At 44.3% G+C, this 20,423-nt stretch overlaps 2 protein-coding genes across 13 annotated transcripts in view; one reads left to right on the forward strand and one right to left on the reverse strand.

The window, feature by feature from the left end:
• Positions 1-2,489: 2,489 nt before the first annotated feature.
• On the reverse strand, positions 2,490-4,701 carry esm1 (endothelial cell-specific molecule 1). The gene is made up of 3 exons (XM_042059616.1): positions 4,248-4,701; positions 3,514-3,660; positions 2,490-3,261 (listed from the first exon to the last, which is right to left on the reverse strand). Exons 1-3 carry the CDS (start codon positions 4,552-4,554, stop codon positions 3,185-3,187), a joined length of 531 nt encoding a protein of 176 aa, XP_041915550.1. The 5' UTR covers positions 4,555-4,701; the 3' UTR covers positions 2,490-3,184.
• Positions 4,702-7,273: 2,572 nt separating this feature from the next.
• LOC121680306 (probable E3 ubiquitin-protein ligase HERC1) overlaps positions 7,274-20,423 on the forward strand; it is a 58,269-nt gene continuing 45,119 nt past the window's right edge. For all 12 annotated transcript variants that reach the window (XM_042059592.1, XM_042059593.1, XM_042059583.1 and 9 more), the window contains exons 1-12: positions 7,274-7,618; positions 10,929-11,914; positions 14,154-14,249; positions 14,723-14,905; positions 15,361-15,672; positions 16,567-16,663; positions 17,082-17,225; positions 17,566-17,693; positions 18,046-18,190; positions 18,533-18,704; positions 19,504-19,638; positions 20,241-20,406. In XM_042059592.1, coding sequence (XP_041915526.1) covers positions 10,964-11,914; positions 14,154-14,249; positions 14,723-14,905; positions 15,361-15,672; positions 16,567-16,663; positions 17,082-17,225; positions 17,566-17,693; positions 18,046-18,190; positions 18,533-18,704; positions 19,504-19,638; positions 20,241-20,406 — 2,529 coding nt within the window. In that variant the 5' untranslated portion in view covers positions 7,274-7,618; positions 10,929-10,963. The remainder of the gene's footprint in view (positions 7,619-10,928; positions 11,915-14,153; positions 14,250-14,722; positions 14,906-15,360; positions 15,673-16,566; positions 16,664-17,081; positions 17,226-17,565; positions 17,694-18,045; positions 18,191-18,532; positions 18,705-19,503; positions 19,639-20,240; positions 20,407-20,423) is intronic.

The raw sequence follows: 20,423 nt of genomic DNA on the forward strand, positions 1-20,423 counted from the left end.
GGAGTAAAATAAGAAAAAATGAGTAAAATTGCAGTATCAAGATGTGCAATAATAATTGAGACCTATCCACACAGACTCTTTAATTGTGGCCAAAGGTGCATTTCAATGCTGACTTGAAGGAGTTGAATATTTATGCATCACTTATTTTGCATTATATATTTTTTAATTAATTAACATTACTTTGTAGAAATCTGCTTTCAATTTGACATTAAAGAGGGGATTTTTGTAAATTATTGTAAAAAAGACCTAATTAAATTGATCAAGATTCCATTTATAAAAGCAGTAAAAGTGGAGATATCCAAGGGGGGTGAATACTTTTTATAGGCACTGTAAATTGGCTAAAGAAAAGGCTAAAAGTGTGAAAGTGCCATTATGCCAACATATTCTCAGTTAAATGCAGAACTAAATTCTGCCTATAATCCAACATTAGGCATTAAGCAAAAAGCAAAAACATAAGTGCCTATTTCTTGTGTTTGATATTACTGAGCTCTGCTATGATGCACTGGATCTATTGCATTGTTTTCATTGTGTACTGTATGACCTCAGGTCACAAGGGACAGATCAGTATTTTAATGTCTCCTCTGGTAAATGCTGTGGGTTCATAAAAATCCATAAGCTTGTCAGACCAAGGGAAAGGCAGAAATACATTAAATGGAGCTAAATTGGCTCTGGCTCTGTGCGGTGGCTGCCAGCAGGAATGTGGAACCATACTGTAGCTCCAGATAGGCATGTTGGAATGATTGGATGGCTCAAGCTAGCTCTAAAGTGCCATGACTTTCCAACCCCCTAATCAGTTCACTTTCTTGTTTCACAGGTTCTTTAATCCTTGATTTAGATATCCGACTCATTGTTGTTTTAGTGGTGGGTTGGGGGTGGGGGATATTCCCTCAGACACCGTCCAGTTTCCTAGAAAGGTCATGCTGTGTTGATATCCATCTAGCACGCTAGCCCACTCTAATAAACAACTTGGGTGCTTTGCTTACTGTAAATAGGGGCAACGGTGGTCTGTGCCGTAATAGCTATTTACTATGCTGCACCTTTGTGTTAGTCTTGCGATGCTGACGTGCTTGGGGGAGTCAGATAAAGAATATTTCTCACCAGTATTTTCCTGTTATTCAGTGGCCCCTTTGTCCGGCTGGAGGAGTCCCTGCTCTTTGGTTCTCAAGGGAACTGGCAGAACCTGCGTGCCTGAGGAGCCAAGCAATTTCAACACCTTCCCCAGGCAAGTTCATCAAATCACACGGAGCTTCCCTCCCCACCTCTTCACACACACTCACTCACCCAGCCCTCATCCTTGGTAGGGACTGCCCAGAAGATATTTCACTTGACCCGGTCAAGGTTATCTGGCACATTACTCAACTGACGCTGCTGCAGTTCTTGCGTTGTGGTGCAGACCAGTACCAGACATATTAATGCTTTCTTAACCAGTAGAAATGTTCCCAATGATTAGGACCAGTACTGGTAGCAGACCATTCAGCGTGACAATATTCAGTTAATCTGAAATAGGTCTCCAATGGCTACAGGGAAATGCACAAAATTTGTTGGACTTGTCAACAAGTTTTTGCCATCAATCAGCACAGCTTGAAATTGGATGGGACCATATTGGGATGTCTGTGCAGTAATGCTGTCTAGTCTGAAATAGAAACGTTTCAGTCAAGGGAGCTTGAGCAAAGTTGGCTAAAACAAATACTGCAGGAAAGTGTGTTGTGGACATTTATACCATACAGGCCATAACAAGCCATGAGCCTTTTAAAATGAAGGCTATCGATGAAGCAAAAAGTCTGAGCATACTTTGGATGAATGGCCATGATCGCCATTCATCCAAAGTATGCTCAGACTTTTTGGCATTGGTAACAAAGTGAGCAATGTCTGATTTTATACATATCTAAAGTGACTGGCCATTGCAGGTTTTAAATAAATAGAATTAGCTTCTAACCAACAGAATGCATGTGAGAAAGCACAATGCCAACCATGTCAATAAAACATGTTTGTGTTTAGGTGTTTTATTTCAGATCAAGCGAGGCGGAAACTCAGACGTCTGAGGCTCCCAGGACTGTCTATGATGACGTGTGTCACTTGACAAATTCCAGCGTGTTCGGAATTCTGTCCCCAGGACAGACACAACAACAACAGGAAGACAGGCCATTTTCACAGGTGTCAGGAAAGACAGGAAATAAACAAGCTGGATGCTGGAAAACAAGCGAGCCCACACAGCTCCGAGAGGTGACGGCCAAGACGGCTATTTTTAATCCTGAGGGGGTATTTTCAGAGTGGTCTCAATGAAGGTACGCCTGTTCTGTGACCAAACGGGTTACTGGAAGGGACACGGGGTTGGATAAGCTGAGACGTCCCCAACCCCCCCCCCCCCCCCAAACACACACACAAACTTCCACACACACACACACCATCCCCCCTTCCCAGACATCCAAATAAACAGACATTTATTGCATTTAGAAATACTGGCATGAACACAATATCCAAGTACACAATTCCAAGCATTGATGTATTTTATTCTTCCACGTCTCTCATGCTAATCAACTTTACATTTTTTTTAAAATATCCTGGTACAAAACAACAACAAATACAACAATAACAGACAATGACAAGCACAAGACATGAAGGATGTATTTCTGACAGTTGAAATATTTTTGCCATGAGTGTCTTTGAGGTCACATAATAATACTGGATTTAAAGATTAATGCTCACAATTCCATTACGATTAGATAAGGTACTTTATAGGGCAAAGATAGGACAATGTGTCTACATGTATGTCCATTACATTCTCTCTGGCAACTAGAAGCAAAATAATATGGAACTGTACCACCATACTGTAATTATTGCATTCAGTCATCAACATATTGTGTATGTTATATTGCATTCAGAATATTGTTTTTGGTTTGGCTAATAAATCCATGTATGTGTGTGTGAGTATGTGTGTGTGCATGCATGTGTGTGTGTGTGTGTGTGTATGTGTTTTGAAAATATGACTGACAGCAAAAGATGAAAGAGAAAAAGAATACATTTGCGTGTTTGGTATAAAATCACCACTTGAAAATATTGTATAAAACTCTGAATAATCACATCTCTGATGTATTCATTTGAGACATAATAAAATATAACCTTTATTGACCATTTAAGTTATTAATATGCTACATTGTCACTGAATAATGTCTGAAAGTGTCTGTCAGCGAGGATTCCATTTGGGGGATGTTGACCTGTCTTTGAGTTGGTCCCCACTGTCTCCAGAACCCATCTCGGTACCTAAGGGAGAGGATGAATAGCTTGACAATTACTTTTAGTTTACATTAAAGAAATCTAAAGATGCACTTAAACATCCATATAGGAAAACTCAAAATGCCTATTGCACTGTAAAGCAATACTTCTGTAATGGATGTCCCAAATTTGGCATATTTTTCAAGCAAAGTTGAGTACAGTATTACCTCAAATTCTATCTGATTTAATCTATCTGATCTGTGTTAAATGTTCTTTTTATTTTTGACAAAAGACTCTCACCAGTGCTCCCATGTGACCTAATCTTGTTGGTCATCTTTGAAAAGAATTTGAAGGTGAGACAAGCGCCAGTCTCTCTATCGCAAATTCCTCCAGCCTTACAGTTGCAAGTTCTTCTGCACTCTACTCCATATGTTCCAAACACGCAATCTGAGAAAGAGAAGATGGTTCAGTGCTTCAAAAAAGATACACAGGAAAATGCAACATATAAAATGGTAGAAAAAACAATTGAAATTTTAAAAATGTAATCAAATCAAGAGATATTAGTAGGCCTAGGCTGCATTAGGCAGTAGAAGAACTGCAGCCCACTTCACTTGTGAGAAATCTAAAACAGGCATCAGCTGATAAGAAAACATGAAACAGGATAATCCACCCTGAAACTGTCCATGTAAGCTAGCACAACATTATACACATGTTGTACATCATACACAAATCCATAATAATGGTCTAAAGCCTTTGATCTGAAGTCTTATGAATGTAATGGGCAACTGCTGTACAAGCTGTTATAGAATGAGACCCTACAGGTGATCATGTTGAGGTTTTGTGATGGCAACACATATCTCTCTAACAAATGTGCGGTCATCTCTGATGGACATAAGAACAACTTTAATGGTGATATTTGAAAACACCAATGTGTTTGATTGTTGTAATAACTTATTGCCTTTGAGACCCCTGAACTCCATCATTTCCCCCCTAAATATATTGGTGCAGTGCAGGTACTTCGGTGAAGATCTTACCTTTGCAAATTCCATACTCATCCCCATAATCATCTTCGTCTTTGTAGAAGTCACAGAAGAGCCCGGGTCCACACTTCACCCCGTGCATCCCAGAGACGGTGCGGTAACAGTGTTCACCCCTCCCCGCTGCGCAAACTTGACAGCAACCGCAATCATCCAGGACCGTCCGTCTGCATCTCTGCGTCGAGCCGCACAGGTCCACATTGCAGCGCTCGGGGCAGTTCACTGCGTATTTGGCTGCTGCGCCCCATGATTCAGCTTCTTGCAGCTGTACAATAAGAAAGACAGCAACGAGGAACATATGCATGATTACTCCGACAGCAATGTCACCTAGTGCACGGTAGTCTGGAAATTGACGAGAGGTACGCGAGGCAGGCGACGGTTACTTGAATGTTCGGAATTAACACGTCGTGTCGCATGGTTGTCAGCTTTAAACAAGTTTGTTTTGCACATGGTATGCCCTTGTCAATTTCCTCAATCCGGTGTTGTTGTCTATTTGCCAGCCTGCCCCCCTTATTTTAGAAATCCGGCATGGAAGTGGGATTAGCGCGCGACTGCCATCCAGGAATTGAAATTCGTGCAAAATGATGTCATCAGTTATGTTTAGGGTTGTTTGTGTGGACGATCTCAACGGGGCCCCTTGACCCCAGGTTCCTGGCTCCTCAGTTGACCCTTGTGTCGAGAAAAATGTTTAGTTGCAGTGGCAAAGATACCTGTATCGTATGAGGATATAGGCTGAACTCATACAATTCTTGCGCTATGCTATACAGACAAAGTTAAATTGTCCACAAGATGATTTAGTGATGGGGATTAATTTACTTTCAATGGGATGCTCAGGTTAGCCAGTCTTGACGATAGGGGGCACTGTCGTCATTACGGAGCGAATAACCTAATAGACTTCTTGTAAAATGATGGGATTTTGACGTGTGATGATGGCCAGCTGTAAAGAACTGTTCACTTGTGAAATTTGAACATGGAGTTGCAAAGTAATGTGTAAATAATGGCCCAAAACCTTTTGAATTTTGGATGTCATGTTTAGCTACTTCTTGAATTAATTATGCCTAACGTTTTTTTTTAAAAAAAAACATGATGACTGATAATTGACAGACCATTTATTTATTTAATAATTTACATATTGAGAGGTCTATCATTCAATGGACACAAATATGGGTAAAAAGAGAGCTTTCCCATCACAATTACACAATTACAGCTATACAGTAGCCTAGTTGTTCAGTCAGCAATCAATAACCTAAATCAGGGATGGGATTTGAGGGACTCCATAGTCTTGTAAACCTGCAAACCTGTTCCCTTGTGCTACAAATAATCATGAACAATTTGATTTCTTAGCTATGTTGATGACATATAAGTTTACTTAGCTCTGTCGCCTAATGACTATGGTCCTGAATCTCTTCATCAATATAATAACCAAATCAACAACTGGATGTCTCAAACTGCACTTCAGCTGAACAAAGTAAAAATTGAAGTACCGGTAAATGAATTTGGTAAAAAGGAGGAATGACTTAGAATTGCCAGTGCCACTCTTCTTGACACAAAATGGCTAAAAGCAAAAACACAGTTACAAATCTCAAAACATTGCTAAATTTAGAGGAATCTCATTTATGCATACAGGGTTGATTATGGCAATGGGCTTTTCACAGGCCTTCCTAAAAGAGAACCATCAAACCACCATCAAACAGCTCCAAAATTCAGCAGCTTGGGTTCTCACAAAAAACTGGAAAAAACCCTGACCACATTAGTCCAATGCTTAAGTCCCTCGGATTTAAGTAAGTGGGAGAATTGACTTTATAGCACTTCTGCTTGTTTATAAATCGTCTTTCTTTCTTTCTGTTTTTGTTAACTTGTGGAATAGTGGAATATTTTTGTTAACTTCTCAGTTGAAGTGAATTATTATATAACCTTTACACATTTGTTGAACCATGGTACTAATAAAAACTACAGGATAAGAGCTGAAATGTTGCTTCATTTATCCAATTTCCACCACTATGGAAAACGTGGGCCGGTCTTGGGCCTGAAACTCCTGGGCTGAAAAGTGGCCCCACTCCGGCCCTGGTAAAGAGAGATATCCTATAGGCAATGATTAATAGCAGTTATTGGGCTAATATTGGATGTTTGTAGCGTTGTCAAGCTATTTGCAAGTAACATATTAAATTACTTAAAATATTAGCCTTTTGTATCCGATTCATAGACTTTGCAGTATGCAAATATTAATAACAAAACTGAAGTTTGATCTGTGTAGGCATATGCGATAAAAATTGTAGCCTCTGAGCAGCAGATCAACCAGTCGACCACTGAAAATGATGAGCCCGAAATTAGTGATGAGGAGGCCATGACTACAGGGACAAGTAGAGAGGATAAATTAAAGTTATTTAATGTAAGAAAGAGCAAAATATGTATGCTACATGATGAAGCTATATGCCTTGTTTGCTTAGAAGAGGGTGTAGTAGGAGTAGGCTAAATCACCAAACAACAATATAGCTTACCCATGCAAAAAACATTTAGCCTAAACATTAGTTAAATATGCCTCTTTGTGGAAGCGTGGGATAGGCTACATTTCAAAGGCTTTCTTTCTTTCTGTCTTTCTTTCTGTTTTTGTTAACTTGTGGAATAGTGGAATATTTTTGTTAACTTCTCAGTTGAAGTGAATTATTATATAACATTTACACATTTGTTGAACCATGGTACTAATAAAAACTACAGGATAAGAGCTGAAATGTTGCTTCATCTATCCAATTTCCACCACTATGGAAAACGTGCCGGTCTTGGGCCTGAAACTCCCGGGCTGAAAAGTGGCCGCACTCCGGCCCTGGTGGTAGCCTGCATAATTGATGAATATCAATGAAAGAAATGTATGTCAAAATGTAAATCAACTTCTCCAAATTATTGAAACAACACGACAAAAGCATCGACCAATTCTGCAAATTAGGAGTTAAACAAATGGGTTCTCTGAGCGTGGTGACGTCTGTTCAAGCGTCTGAACGCTTAGACTGCGCTCTCCGCGCATTCCATGATTCCATATCTGTTTTTCATGGCAACAGTCCCGTTGCCTAACTGCTAGCTAGCTAGCGGAGTTATTTCAATTCTGGTATTAGGAACACTTCGCCGGCTTTTTGTGAGAGCACGATTGGAGATTTGAGCCTAGAAATATCGATTGCAAACACTGCAGTCGTAGTAATCTTGTTTTTGAGCAATGGCAGTTTAAAAAAAACCTTTCGCCCCTGTTTGTGCATCAAAATCAGACTTGCAGAGGGCAGTGGTTTGATAGCCTGTAGCATAGCTTTCTGGCTAGCCTGCTTGCTAGCTAAAGAAAGCAGTGTCAGACTGGGTGTGAATGACAGACGCAGGGAACAGAGGTAAGATTGGCCCTCTGTTTTGCATTGTTTTCAAGCGATTATGCATATGATTGATGTAGGATCTACCGGAATAACTCGTACGTTAAGTAAATGCTGTCAGATTTTCAAAACATCATAAATTACGTGCTGTCACTCTAGTGTGGTTTCTGATAAGCTAGCTAACTAGTAGGAGCCTGCCAGCAAGATGTCTTAACGTCAGAAAAAAAACAGCTAGTTAGTTGCTATCTAGCTAGGCTGTTTGTCAATTAACTAAGTAGGCTATCTTGGTAGGTTGTGCTTATTGCTAACTTGGTCCTTAGAACAAACCAAAGCCTTCATCGACTGTATTCTGCTGAGATGATTCAGCACGCTAATGCACCGTTTGCTATGCTTGGGTCGACTCGTTAACATAAGGTTCATTTGCAGTTAGCCAGATAGCTAAGTGCTACAGCATTAGCAATTTTGTATCTAATAACAGTAGCATAGCTCTTGTAGATATTGTAACATTAACCTAAAACGGAATTCAAGTGCAACATTGTAGCGTTATGGAGGAACTGTACCACCACCTTGAGCGTTGCATTTTGACATAAAGAGCAAAGAATATAATTGAAAACATTCCCAGAAAACCCACACAATGATTTTACATGGAAAGACGACTTTATAGATAGAGCATTCAACATGTTCTGTCGGGCTATTGCTACCTACCTGTGCATTTTTTTTTAAAAGTAAGCTGTGTGCTTTAGGTTTGAGTGATAGTGGTTAATCAAGTAATCAGTTTATGCAGGAGGTATGGCAGCTAAAGATGCACGACCTTTACACCAAGAGGCGTTGGCTTTCGTGGGCTGTTTGACATGCAGTTTTTTTTAGTTTAGTTGTATGAGTCTCTTACAATAAATGCAAGACAACCCGAAAATATTCCGTTTCAAATGTTTCAGCTTTCAATCATCTCTTCATTCAAGTAGGGTGGGCCTTGTGGTGTGAATGTTTGCCAAGTACATTTTGTGTGCCTCAGTCAAGTTTATCTGTTGCAGTATGTTTTTAACCATTTGTCCAAGGATTTGATAGATTTCTCTTTATGCTAGATTTATACTGTCAGTAGCATTACTGCCCCCCCTCTCAAAAATAATAAAATAAAATAAATAAATAAATAATAATAATAATAAAAAAATCCTGGACCCATTGTTGGTAATGTATAGGCCCCAATCACTTGTCAAATGGTACAGGTCCTATATAATGCCTGACTGCAGCTTTGTTAATGTTCTGCAAATATGTTTCTTTCCATCAATAATTTAGCTTAATGCTCAAATGTTTAGTTTTACTGTAGTTTATAGCAAATACAGTAGAATTTGCTGTTTGGTATCAAACATGCTTTAGGCTGATATTCAGGCCAGAGTGATATAATTTCTTCCAAAAAATCATGGTGTAAAGTTACTGTTCAACTTTATAGGGTCTTCTAAGTATTTGGAGGTATTATTAGAAACATGTAACCTTAGCTTCACCTACATTTGTACTCCCATAGTAAATAATCAAGCTTAACCAACAAGCCTGGAAAAGTAAACACTGCTTGAATATAACCTTGATATTGACATCGTTACTCCCTAACTTTAATTTTTTGATCTTGGCTATAGGCTAGGTGTGGTGAAGGAAGATTTGCACAAGATTTGTTTTTAGGAGTAGTTAGTGCAGTGTACCATAGCCTTGGATTTAACCACTGTCTGTAAGAAGCTTCCTGTTATTTTTACACATAAGAAACTGTATGTTGCCTGCAGTCATAAGTGTTGGTGTCAGTGCTGAGTTTTTGACTGCCACAGGGGGTCTAAGAAACTGAACTCCATAAGGAGAACGCACTGTGTCTGGGTCATGGCCGATGCCCTCACCTCACGCAGTGGGGTTGGCACAAGGAGAGCAGTGGAAACTCTGGAAGACCTCAGTGACATTTTGTGCTTGTGTGTTGTCTGTCTGCGTTCTGCCCTCAGTTAGACGGGTGATGGGGTATACTGTTTGATATAAAGTTTGTATAGCCTACTTTTCTGGTTGGAATTTTCCACTTTCCATCTTGATGCAACCCAACATTTTTATACTACTGTAAACATTGGCATCCTTACTAAGTATGAGTCAGCATTTTAAGATTGTTTACATTTTAATTGAATGCTTTTGTTTTTGAGTGCAGGAAATAGAATGTGCATACTGGCTGGTCTACATTTTGCTTTGACACCTGTTTGGTATGTTTGCATCTCTATGCTTGCTCCAAGTGTGCACAGCTTGATCAACAGCAAATTAATTCTTGAATATGAGCCATTTTAGTAGTTGCGAGGATTTACTTAACTGTATTCAAGCAGAATTCGAGGAATGTTATGTTTTACAGTGGGGTTAAGATGGTGGTCTGAGGTGTGACATAGGCTACAGACAGTGCATCAGCTGTTTGGAGTTCATATGACGCTGTCCCAGAATGTATTCATGATTCCTGCTGGCAGATCCTATTCCCATAGACGATACGTGTGTCGTGCCAGTCTCTGGCTGGCTTCATAACATCAGGCAGACCTGCAGATTTACCTGCTGTTAAATATAGGCTCCATGCAGCTTCATGCTCTCTGGCGGGTTAGGGAACCAGTGGTACAGCTCTGCTAATGAGAGAAAGCCCAACACTGCACCTAATGAGAATACTTCCGCACAGAGGTCTTGTAGAGGCAGAGTTTGAACTTGTAGTGCACTCAGCACTGCTGCGGGGTTTAATCACTCAGACACATACTGCGCAAGATTAGATTGAGTTAGCACTGCTGATTAGCGCGCCAGTGCCTGTATCAGTGGGACCCAGTGGCCTCATTTGTTCCCCACCCAGGATGGTGACAATATGGCTACAGTGCGCAGCTCTGTTCTCTTATTAATGACAGAAACTCTAGGGAGGATGTCCTCCAACCCCTAGCTCTATATGCTGGGCCTCTTAAGGCTGCAGATTAGAACGCTTCCTCCCGGCCAGTCTCACATTCAGTCATAAATAATGGATTTTGGGTACAGCAATGCATAAGATCTGCTTTCTTTATAGCAATTGTAATTTTGATTGCTTAACTTAGGTTCTTTTTTTTTAGTTTGGGTTCTGTAGCCTAATACTTGTAGACTTTATCAAAATGTATCAATCTAAATTTTAGTTGTAGGAATATGTAGGAATCAAGCTTTCTTTTTTGTAATTGGGGTCTTGATGTAAGATTAGTCTTAATCCCTTCTGTGAAATCAGAATTATGTAATGATTTTATTGATATGAATTGGCCTGTACTTGAAGTCCGATTAACTGATGACGAGCACATGCTAAAACTCTGTGCTTTTCCTCCTGCAGCTGTGGCCCACAGTCTCCGTGGATAATGCACAGTCATGGTGCCTTGCCAGACCCATGTGATGTTGAAATGGCAGGAGCACCTGAACAGCGCCTGGGCGGCGGAGGACAGCGTGCAGACGGCCACGCGGTGCGGGGCAGGCGCGCTCTACGCCAAGCTCCTGCAGAGTAAGGAGGTGGTGGCGCTGGCCCAGCCCGTGCAGGACCTGATGGGGCCGCGCCTGCCGGACTTCCAGCACGAGAGCAGCGCGGCGGAGGAGCGCGAGGAGTACCTGTCGGCGCTGCTGCTGGCCCAGCGCTGCCTGGCTCGCCGCTCGCTCGCCTGCACGCCCTTCGCCCTGGCGCTGCACCACAGGCTGGTGGTGCTCCAGCGCATCTACTACGCCCTCCACAGCAAGTACCACGAGCGCTTCCGGCCCGCGCCCCCGCCGCAGCCGGCCCAGAGCGGCGCCGACAGCGGAGCGCTGGAGCCGGCCGCCGAGCCCTGGATGCCGGGCCCGCGGGCCAGGTCGGGCACGGACGTGCTGATCGAGATGGGCGTGCGGACGGGGCTGAGCCTGCTGTTCGCGCTGCTGCAGCAGAATTGGCAGCGGGGTCAAGAGGTCACGGGCACAGCGGCGGGCAGCGGGGTGAGCTCGGGCGCGGAGCTGTGCAACGACGTGCTGGCCACCGCCTCCTCGGTGCTGGCCTCCCTGCCGCCGCTCTCGCTGGCCAACGAGAACAAGATCCCCAGCGTGGGGCTGCACTGCCTGGCGCAGGTGGGCGACTTCCTGAAGCGCACGGCGGTCAGCGGCTCGGGGGCCGACCGCGTGGGCAAGAGGCTGGCGCTGGAGCTGCTGCTTGGGCTGGCGCTACAGAGGGGCTCCCTGCGCTTCCTGCTGGAGTGGGTGGAGGTGGCTCTGGCCGCCTCCTCCTCCTCCTCCGGCGAGGGAGGGGGCATTGGGTACGATCTCATCCATCAGACCTTGCTTCAGATGAGGCAGTACTCGGTACGTGGTCTTCCTCCTCCATCTGTGCATTGACCTCGAAGGTTGTGTAGTGTAGCATTTCAATGAGGGCTGGGCAGTATATCAAAAAAGTTGATATTGATATGCTCAATACTGTTTTATACAATATTTATTAGTATTCTCATTAGTATATATGTATATGTCTTTTTTTTATTAGTTTAGCTGAACACAGCACAGCGACAACATTACAAATGATAAATACTGCTACTTTTTTCTACTTTGTTACATTGTTAGTAAATTGTATCCTTTCTATTGCTGTTCTCCTTAGCATATGGATAGGCTGTTTTGGCCAGATCACCCTGCCTTACTTTCTCTCTGTCTGACTCACACAGAAACCGTAACCCATACAAAATCTTGTGTCTGTCAGTGCCACCACTGAAGTAAACGATAAAGTAACCATTAAGCCTTTTACCTTTAAGAAACAATTAATCATAATGTAGGAATATTGAAAGCATTATTCCTTAATGTTCTTAATTATTGTCTCTAACCTAGATGAGTTTATGCAGTCTTTTTGACACAAGTTGAAAAAAGGACCATAATATCAGAAATGGTCGATGAACCGTGTTCTAAAGAATCTTTCAACATCTATAGGGTAGATCTTGAGCAGGGATGGACATGGTGTGCTTTGGGAGAGGCCCATGCTGTAGGAGGCTCAGCTTGAGGCCAGCCCAGTGATGGGAAGCATGAGTGCAGTGCTGTAGGAAAAGCACTCTGGACACACTGCCCAGTGACCACCACAAATTAGTGATGCCACTCACTCGGCTCTCAGCATCTTATAGCAGTCTCTCTCTCTGTGTGCTTGGAGTATTACAGACTCCTTAAAAGACCCTCTGTGTCTGAGTCTGTGAGTGAGTAGGATTGAGTGTGTGTGTGTGTGGCTTCCTTTTGCTATGTTATGTGATGTGCTGCCACAAAATATCAATATTGTACTTTCATATTCTAAATGGACTCATCCACTCATCCATTTATGGTGGATTTACCATACTAGAGTCACTAACACTAGTTTATGCATACACATATATACGCTGGAATTTGTCTAGAAACAAAGTAGTGTGTGGTAAAAATTAAGAAATCTGTTATTTTGACATTTTTGAATAATAGAATTGAAGAAATATTTGGGGATTTTTAAGAGGCAATGAGCTACATGTAAAACTCAGTGCATGTTAGGCCTATACAGTGTTTCAAATTCCTTTATGAATAAATGCCTTTTTCTTATTCATTAAACACAGATATGGTCATACAGTATATTGTAGATTCATCTTTTGCAATGTATGGAGTATTGCAGACTCGCTGAATCGTAATATGTTAAGGTGGGCAAAGTATCATATCGATTTGTGAGGTACTCTGTGATTCCCACCACGTGTGCGTGTGTGTGCAATGCAAGGGAGAGATCACAAACATTTCTCTTTTCACTAAATCAATTGTTGGCTATGGCTTGACTGATGTCTTGGCCGTCTGCCTGGCTTTGAGGCGGGCACTTGGAGCTGCTTTGGCTCTGCGTGTCCGTCTGATTTCGCCTGCACTTAATCAGTGGCAAGCCTTCCGCCAGGAGCCTTTTAGAGATGAGCCTGTGAAGGACTCCACCGCTATCGATCGGCACTTCTACTTTGAGGTGTAGCAGGCAGCATTATATATCGGCTTTACGTTCAAATGTTCTGAGAGCCTTTGAGGTGCCAGCTTATATAAAATTCATTTTTCAGACGATGAAAATCATATTGGACCCCACCCCCCCCAACTCCCCCACCCTATGTTTTCTATGTTTTCATCGACTCATCCTCATTCCAAAAGAGCCCTATTTTGGATTTCTTCACAGTAGAACATAACACAGCTGAATGCCAGAGTAGTCCGTTTTCTGAACCCTGAAATGGGATGCTCTAAATGAGGGGTTTTCAACCAGTGGTCCGCGGCCCACTTGTGGTCCGTGAGGACATTGCTGGTGGTCCCTGACCATGGATTCAGTAGTTGCAATGTGGGAATCAGTATTTTTATTCAGTGGTGGCTCTGGCGTTACGTAATTAGTCAGAATGGTGGTCCCTGGTTCACAATCAGTTGAAAACCCCTGCTCTAAATATCTTTAGTCTGCAGACAAGCAAAATAAATAGTGACCTCGAATATGAAGTAAATAACAGGATGTGACCTACCCCTTGATGATGTAACATCTGTTTTCTGACCCTTTGCCATGCGGCGTGATGACCACTCTGTTTTTTGCTCTCTCCTTCAGGGTTTCCGAGGCGAATCGGTGAACACTCAGGTACTGAAGAAGGACGCGGACGGCCTGTGCAGCCTCTCCCACGTCGCCCTGTGCCTCTTTGAAGAGGTGTGTGTGTGTGTGTGTGTGAAACCATGACCACAGGCTCTCTCTGTGTTCTGCTCTTCTGTCACAATGTCAGTGCAGAGCCCAGCGGAGGCCGGTCAGGCTGCGGTCAGTGAAGTGTCAGTGTGGTGCACTCAACATGGACAGGCCTCTCCAGACCCACGTGGCTAATGCTCCGGATGCTTCCATGCAGCGCTCATAAATCACAATCCTAATCTGTCCGGCGCTGTTTTCTGTGTTTCCCGTGATGGCCGTCCTTACAGCTCTCTCCCCGCGCTGAAATTCAATCTGTGCCCAGATTAGATCCCACGATTTCAGATTATCTTGCGAAAATTTACTCGGTGCTTAACCTTTGACCCGGAAAGCAGTCAGTGCACTTTGATGGGGTTTCGTGTTCGTGTCCTGCCTGTGGCTGTCCTGTGGTCTCTTTAGGATTCCTCTGGTGACTTGTGTGTCTTGTGCCGTCTGTCCTGCAGATCTGCAACCTGGCCTCCAACTGCCTCTGCTCCTGCAGCACGGGCACAGGCAGCGCGGGCACCGAGGGCGACGCCGTCCGCGTCTACGTTTGGGGCAGCAACAGCAGCCACCAGCTGGCCGAGGGCACCCTGGAGAAGATCCTGCAGCCCAAGCTAGCACAGGGCTTCAGTGACGCCCAAATGGTGAGGCCAGGACCCTTTTTGTTTTCCCACACGGTAACCAATACGCTCCGAGTAATGGTCCAGTTAGGCCTGGCCTGCTCTGGTCCTCCCGGAGACTGTGGCTGAGCGCCTGCGGCAGCTCTTTGGTTAGACTTCTGAAATGTGGTTATGGAGGGGGAGAACACAGATCGAGGATCTTACAGATAAATGATATTACATGTGGTCTAATGGAGACGAATCAGCTCTGTTAGCTGATTCATTACATTACATAGTTAATGTAATTTCCTGTGTGAGACTGGACCACTAATGGTCTGTGTGGAAGAGCTTACTCTGTCTGTTTACTTTGTGGCTGTCTGTATATGAATGTGACTGTGTTATTTTGTGGTTTTGTGGTTTTTTTGCACTTATCTCTTTGCGTATGTATGCTTTCTTATCACTGTGTTTGTGCTTGCTGTGTGTGTGTGGTCTGTGTTCAGATCGAGGCGGGGCAGTACTGTACATTCTCGGTGTCAGCTGACGGCTCGGTGAAGGCCTGTGGTAAGGGCAGTTATGGCCGCCTGGGCCTCGGCGACTCCAACAACCAGTCGATGCCCAAGAAGCTGGTGCTGGACCCGCCCCGGAGCATGCGCAAGGTGTCGTCCTCCAAGGGCTCGGACGGACACACGTTGGCCGTCACGGGCGAGGGCGAGGTCTTCAGCTGGGGCGACGGAGATTACGGGAAGCTGGGCCACGGCAACAGCGCCACCCAGAAGTACCCTAAGATCATCCAGGGACCACTACAGGGAAAGGTGGGTCACCACGCCAGCTGCAGGGATGCCTGGGTGGACAGACCATCTGCCAGTCCTGTACATCACAGATGTGCAGTTTAAACTGTTGGCCCCCTTTCTCCCTAGCCTCACGTTGTCATACTCAGAATTCTAGTCAGAATATTCTTTTCAACCGATACGGGGGGGGGGGGGGGCTAACCAATCAGAGCAACGAAAAAGCTTGCCGTGAGCTGTAGGAAGAACACCTGAGCCATCCTTCTTCTCCACAAATGGCGTTTTCATTGACGTCTTTGAAAACATTGTTTTCTGGTCTTTTTAAAAAGTTATTGTGCTGTCAATATCTTGTACAACACCCATTAGTAAAATGTAAGATAACAAAATACTAGCTCGGAAATTTCCCCTCCTTCGTTTTAAAAAATAATTCCGTTCACACCGTTGCTACAAACATGCTATAAACCGCATGGAAATAATATGCATTTTTCCATATGGGGTCTTAGAAGCCATCTGTATAGCTTCTAGCCACAGCTTTTTGTTGCAAACAAAATCAACCTAAGCGTGCTCATATGACGTGATGGATAAGACACTGTTGCTTATCTGTCCATCATCGTACAAAGCACAATTTGATTGCCCGAACCATAGCTGTTAGGACCATAGTTGCTCCACAACGGAACAAGTCCAGACCGAACTTCCCGACCTCAAATGTTGTGGGCGGGGCTAAGTTCGGCTGGCATCCACTCTCCTCTCTCCCAGGGCCATCTGAAATGCTCATGTTTCTATGTCTATTATCGGTACACATTTTCACACACAAACACATACAACAAGGCACTGTTCTTAGCTTCTAACTAGTAATGACAAGTTTGACCTTTCATTATGGCATTCTTAACTGTCTTGTTGCTGTCTGTGGTGTGCTGGCAGGTTGTGGTGTGTGTGTCTGCGGGATACAGGCACAGTGCAGCCGTGACCAATGACGGCGAACTCTACACGTGGGGAGAAGGAGACTTTGGCCGACTAGGTATACACTGACCTCAAGTCAAGTTACTGTCTCAAAGGGTAGAGAATGTGATTGCCCTGAGGTACTCTGAGGTACTCTTACGTACTCTAATCTTGCTGACAAACAATGAGGTTGATTTTCATAAATGTGGTGTAGCATGGACCAAAAAGGAACTCATACAAGTTTGGAGTAGATCTGTCTCAAGAGGCCAATGTGGAATTGTTGTTTTGACTTTCTGGAACATTGCGACAGTACATTTGACTTGGTGGAACTGATGCAATGCGAGGAAGGAAATGTCCAGGAGGTTAATTTTATCAGATGGAACTAGAAAATAGCCATGCAAGTACTCTTCTGTCAGTGAAAGCATTATGCTAGCCTTACTAGCCTTACACAGGTATGTGGTGCAGTGCGATTGAGCTGGCTGGTGCCCTCTCCGCAGGTCACAGTGACAGCCACAGCCGCAACGTCCCCACTCTGGTGAAGGACATCAGTGGTGTGGGCCAGGCGGCCTGCGGGAGCTCCCACACCATCGCAGTGGCTCAGGATGGACGCATCGTCTGGTCTTTTGGAGGAGGAGACAATGGTACGCTGCTTCTACAATCTGACCATTTTCTACACTGTTAGCTAGATGTAGCTTTACCAGTGATTGGCTGTTCATTTGTAAAAGCAAACTCTAAATGTGCTCTGTGACTCCGTTACCCAAGCCTATCTCTAGATGCCCCACTTTTCTGACCAAGTAAACCTTGACCATGCACGTGGAGTAGTATATTGTGCAATCACTGTACACCACGTCTGAAATTAATCATATGGCAAGACAGCTCTGCGTATGATATATAATTATTTATTTACTTTTTTCCCTTTATTTACTTTTTTCACTCTATTGTATGAGAGAATTATTTATCTACCTTTTTTTTCTCTTTCAGGTAAACTAGGTCACGGAGATACTAATCGTGTGTATCGGCCCAAGGTCATTGAGGCCCTGCATGGATATATTATCAGGAAAGTTTGTGCTGGCAGCCAGTCCTCCCTCGCTTTGACCTCAGCTGGCCAGGTACACACACACACACACACACACACACACACACACACACACACACACACACACACTCTCACTCACTCGCTCACTCACTCTCTCTCTCTAACACTTTTGTCAGCTGGCATAACTATGCTACAGACACATCTGTGTATGTACTTGTTGCGTACCTCTCATGCTTCTGTCAATAATTAACGCAAGCATTCACTTCATTATTCAAGTTGTCAAAGAGTAGCATACACCATTGTGTAGCATACACCATTGGTCCATAACAGCATATTTTGTTCACCTGCAAATTTTACCCACATCATTTAGTTCTATCTGTATTAAAGCAGTTCTATCTGTGTGTGCGTGTGCGTGTGCGCTGCAGGTGTTTGCGTGGGGCTGTGGCTCGTGCCTCGGTTGCGGCTCCTCTGAAACCACATCTCTTCGGCCACGCTTGATTGAGGAGCTGAGCATCACCAAGATCATTGATATCTCCTGTGGGGATAGCCACTGTCTGGCCCTCTCTCATGGTGAGTCACACACACACACACACACAGCTCTGTGTGGTTCCTCCCTTCTGCTGCTGTAATGCTGTTTTGTCTGCTATGGAACACTAGCTGTGATGGTGGTGAGAGCTGCTTCAGCAGTGCTGTGTGCTGGCTGTGTTCTCCTGTTTGTTCTAGTGGTGCTCTGTCCTGTCTGCTGGAGTGAAGCTGCTCTACTTTGGATCACTGCACTATTCCGTATGCTCCAATTGGCCTCTCTGTGCCAGTGATGCTTTGGGTTCAATGAGCAGGACTTCTCCAGCTGAATTAGCTTTACCTTATTTGATAAATCTGATTGATTCTGAGTGTTGTCTTGTCGGTGTTTAGAAAATGAGGTGTATGCCTGGGGAAACAACGCCATGGGGCAGTGTGGCCAGGGCCACACGTCTACGCCTGTCACCAAACCTAAGAAAGTGATTGGCTTAGAGGGAGTGGCCATCCAGCAGATCACCGCAGGAACCTCCCACAGCCTCGCTTGGACCGCAGTTCCTACAGACAGGTAAACACCCTCCGAAGAACAGGAAGTCATCATACTACACTTAGCCATGAAAACATGGCAGAGATTGACCCACTCTTTACAAGCAGTGACTTGCTTAAAGAGGCTCTCAAACAGCAAACAGTAACAACAGCACAGCTAACCCAGACTGCAAAACTGCATAGCTTTTGAAAGTGAATTATGGTAATGTGGAATTCATTTTGATTTCACCAATACGCTTTCTTTTTCCATGTCCATGGCTGCAGGCTAGTTCAGTTGGGGTCGGTAGGAAATGATCAATGCCATGTGACATTTGTCCTAATTGTGCTTATGCAGTAACCAGGCTCCCTCATATCATGCTGGTTACATCTTGCATGGTCTTTGGGAGATTTCATCATAACTTAAATAGTTCATAAATAAACATTTTTATTCTCTAATAAAAACACTGTAGAGGACTGTTAAAGGAGTAGATCTAGGTCAGTGGATTTCACTTCTTTCTCCATGATGAAACCTGGAAAACTTGCAGACTCACAGTTAACTGTTAGACTATGCCCTTCCTTAACCTTTCTCACTTGTGGTCAGGAAAAACAGATTGACCATTCCTTTTATTAGGCACAAGGTAGTCTTGCTACCTAGCTGAAATTCCGTGGTTGCTCCAATTCCATTTAATGGAATGGCAGTTTGTTCTGTCCTTTTTATGGCAGACAGCTACTTTTCATCTAAAAGCCCTGACTCTGAGGTTGTGTCTGTGTGTCTGTGTGTCTGTGTGTGTGTGTCTGTGTGTGTGTGTGTGTGTGTCTTGGGTGCGCCCTGGCACGTGCAGGCAGTTGGTGGCTTGGCACAGGCCGTTTTGTGTGGATCTCGAAGAGAGCACGTTCACCTACCTGCGCAGCTTCCTGGAGCGCTACTGCGATGGCATCAGTGGGGACACGCCCCCAGCCCCCTTCCCCTCTAAGAGGTAAACACACACACACACACACACACACACACACACACACACACACAGACCGCAGCAAAGAAGACAAGCAGAGAGAAGAGGTAGATGAATAGATAGTTTCCACCCTGTCAGTGAGGTGTGTCAAGTTTCCGCAAATGCCTAGATGCATTGCAGCAGAAAAAACAAACACAGCCGTCCATGTTGACATCCCGTAGACCGTGTTGCGGGAGCTTCAGTGAGGCGTGCCGGGCAGTGGAAGGACACTGTGATGGACGCTCTGCAGCTGAGCGACTGGGAGGCACGTAACCGGAGCCTGTCGGAGTCTCTGAAAATCACCTTGACTCAGCGCCCAGCCGAATGATGTCACTCACTGTGCTGGCAGCAGCCCACCAAAGCACACACACACACACACACACACACACACACACACACACACACACACACACACACACACACACACACACACTTCATGGGGAGAGAGAATGGAACATATGGGGACTTGTGAAGGTCAGCACCATTCTTCTGTCTTCTCTTGTTCTCCTTTTCATATCAGTCCCTTACTGTCCCTCTCTCCCTCTCTATCTCTCTCTCTCTCTCTCTCTCTCTCTCTCCCTCGCTCCTAGGGAGCATCATCAGTTTGTGTTGCTGTGCATGAAGCTGCTGTCCATCCATCTGTCCCTGGCCCATGCGGGCGGCACGGGAGCCACGGTCCTGGGGGCCCAGGGGAGGCCCCTGCGCAACCTGCTCTTCAGGCTCATCGATTCCAGTGTTCCAGACTCAATACAACAGGTAGGCATGGGCCGCAG

The sequence above is a fragment of the Alosa sapidissima genome, chromosome 13 (assembly GCF_018492685.1).
Source record: "Alosa sapidissima isolate fAloSap1 chromosome 13, fAloSap1.pri, whole genome shotgun sequence".
NCBI classification, from domain to species: domain Eukaryota; kingdom Metazoa; phylum Chordata; class Actinopteri; order Clupeiformes; family Clupeidae; genus Alosa; species Alosa sapidissima.

Coding starts and splice junctions, on each gene's coding strand:
- esm1 (XM_042059616.1), bottom strand. CDS start 4,554: ATGCATATGTTCCTCGTTGCTGTCTTTCTTATTGTACAGCTGCAAGAA. Junction 3,661..4,247: donor TGAGTATGGAATTTGCAAAG/GTAAGATCTTCA, acceptor TCTCTTTCTCAG/ATTGCGTGTTTGGAACATAT. Junction 3,262..3,513: donor TAGGTCACATGGGAGCACTG/GTGAGAGTCTTT, acceptor CCTCTCCCTTAG/GTACCGAGATGGGTTCTGGA.